Source organism: Emiliania huxleyi (genome assembly GCF_000372725.1).
Source record: "Emiliania huxleyi CCMP1516 chromosome Unknown EMIHUscaffold_144, whole genome shotgun sequence".
Classification (NCBI taxonomy): domain Eukaryota; phylum Haptophyta; order Isochrysidales; family Noelaerhabdaceae; genus Emiliania; species Emiliania huxleyi.
The window spans coordinates 82,403-84,787 of record NW_005201154.1 but is presented as its reverse complement, the minus strand read 5'-3'; the positions used below and the strand labels follow the sequence as shown (position 1 = coordinate 84,787).

Genomic DNA, 2,385 nt, shown 5'->3' with positions numbered 1-2,385 from the left:
ATGAGAGAGGAGAGAGGGGGGAGGAGGGGAGGGGAGGGGAGAGATGGGGGCCGATTGGAGTTCAGAGCCGAGAAAGGAAGACGGAAACCCACAACAGGGGGTCTAACAAGCCCGAAGCCGTTTTTTTTTCGCCCGCGTGTCCCGAGAAAGCGCTGTCGTCTGCCCGTCTCCTCTCCCCGCCCCCCGCCCCCGCCCCCGGGAGGGAGATTCCCAAATAGAAACCGGCTGGGAATGGTGGGAAACCGGCACCGCTCCAGAGTGTGTCCAGAGCCGCTGTGGCTGAGAGATTTTTAGAAGATCTGTGGCTGTGGGACTGAGGTCTGAGCTCTGAGAGAGATTTTTAGCAATAGTGGTGTTAATTGATGCTCCTAAAGAAAGAAAGAGAAAAGAGAACAAGGGAGGGATGGAGGACGGCCCTAGTTGTACCCGAGAAAATTTCTGGGGGCCAGAATTCTTTTGTCCACGCGCCGCTTTTCCAGCGTCATCCTTCCTCGTTCCCACCGCGGCGCAGGATTCACGGGAGGCTTTCGGCCCAGTCGCGCCCACAGCTGCACCACCATGAGCGCCACCGCTGCGACGAAGGCCGCTCCGGCCAAGGCCAAGCCTAGCATGAAGTACGTGCAGCTCAAGCGCGAGAAGAACAACTTCGTCCCGCCCAAGCCCTCGCAGATCGACCGGGACGAGTCGGCCAGGTCTCGCGACTTTTGGGGCGTCCCGATGCCAGACATCCAGGGCGCGGTCGGCGGCTGGATCGACGCCGCAGGCCAGGCGGCCAACGAGCACGTCCGCCCGCAGCTCGAGAAGTACGTCAACGACATCATCTACCAGGCAAACGAGCGAGGCATGCTCACCAAGGTGGTGAATGACGCGCTGCGAGCCCGAGCGAACGAGGACTCGCCAATTATCATTCCGATCACGCTGGGGCGGCTCAAGCTGGGCTTCCACTGGCCCGGCGCTAAGGCGGATGGCGTGGAGGAGGACGTGGTGGGGGAAATCCACTCGCTCGAGGCGCCCGCCGTAGCCAAAGGTTGGGAGGAGGAGCCTGTCTGCTCACCGAGTGGAGTGTCACCGACTGGACTGCCACCCGGTGGCTGAGCAGCCGCGGCTCCCGTGCGCGCGACGCAGGTGAAGAACGTGAACCTCAACCCAAACTCGCTCGCCGCGATGGCGACCAATCAGGGGCCGCTGCGGCTCTCTCTCGAGATGCCAAGGATGGAGTTCTCGACGGCGGAGCAGCTGCGGATGCGGGTGATGTACGGGCTCTGCTGCGGGCCGCAGTGCTTCCCGGCCGCCTCGGCCGGCCTCTTCACCACCAAGCTCGAGGACATCAAGGCGGGCCACACCTCTCTCTCCTCACCTCTCTCTCACACCTCTTTCTCCACACCTCTCTCCCCTCACCTCTCTCTCACACCCACTTCTCCACACCTCTCTCGCCTCACACCTCTCTCTCACCTCTTTCTCCACACCTTTCTCTCCCACCTCTCTCTCACCGTGAGCAGGTAGAGTGCGAGTGGCGGCCGTTTGGCGGCGACGGCGAGGCGCCCAACGACCTCAACCTCAAGTTCACCCAGATGCACGTGCAGGGCGTTGAAAACCAGTTCCGCGTCCTCGGCTGCATCACGCCTGCCTGCATGGGCTGCTTCTTCCCTGTCCAGCTCTCGGCACAGTCGCTGCTCGGCTTCGGCAAGGGCGACACTTTCTCCATCCCAAACCCGATCGAGTGGGCGCCGGAGAGCTTCCCGCTGCCCAAGCTCTGAAATTGGAAATTCAACCTGAGACGCATGTTGTGTGCGATTATGGAGAAACCCGCCCCGCGGCTGCGAGAGACGCTCAAGACTCAAGTCCTGTCCCCTCGTCAAGCAGCGGAGCACGGTTGCGCGTCCGGTTTTGTGCCAGTGTTTATTTCTGTACCGCCACGCCTGTGTTTACGTATTATTCTAACACCTAACGCGCCGGGTACACCCCCGCGGGCTCGGTCACACTCGGTGCGTCGTGCGTGCGAAACGAGGAAGCAGGATCCAGGAACGTCTCGGCTCTCCCCACACATATCTCGTCTCGAGTCCTCGTCTCGCTCTCTCTCCCCACGCCGGCGCGTACCACGACAGGGGCCGCCTTTTGAGCGCGGTGAGCGCGACGTGTATCCTCTCTAGGATCGACGTGCGTGGCATTTTCTCCGGCGAGCATGCCTGCGCTGGTGGCGACGCTGAGAGGTGTCCACTGAGGTGGCGCCAAGTGAGCCTCTCACTTCGGCTCTGCGGAGCCTGCGGCGGGCGCTGCAGCGGACGGCGGCCTACAAGCTGTGGCGGCGCCCAGGGAGCGGCGCCCCGTGACGGAGAGGCGGTGCCGCGCAAAGAGTCGGTAGGCGGCCTCGGCGAGCGGCACAGC

The 2,385-nt window shown here is 62.9% G+C and overlaps 2 protein-coding genes across 2 annotated transcripts in view; one reads left to right on the top strand and one right to left on the bottom strand.

Moving 5' to 3' along the window:
• Positions 1 to 558: 558 nt before the first annotated feature.
• Positions 559 to 1,963, top strand: EMIHUDRAFT_455467 (hypothetical protein; the record flags this gene model as incomplete). The annotated part of the gene is made up of 3 exons (XM_005787204.1): positions 559 to 1,044; positions 1,126 to 1,332; positions 1,500 to 1,963. 3 exons carry the CDS (start codon positions 559 to 561, stop codon positions 1,755 to 1,757), a joined length of 951 nt encoding a protein of 316 aa, XP_005787261.1. The 3' UTR covers positions 1,758 to 1,963.
• Positions 1,964 to 2,241: 278 nt separating this feature from the next.
• Positions 2,242 to 2,385, bottom strand: part of EMIHUDRAFT_228095 (hypothetical protein) — a gene marked incomplete at both ends in the record, with an annotated part of 823 nt that continues 679 nt past the window's right edge. Inside the window, one exon of the mRNA XM_005787203.1 lies at positions 2,242 to 2,261. Coding sequence (XP_005787260.1) covers positions 2,242 to 2,261 — 20 coding nt within the window. The remainder of the gene's footprint in view (positions 2,262 to 2,385) is intronic.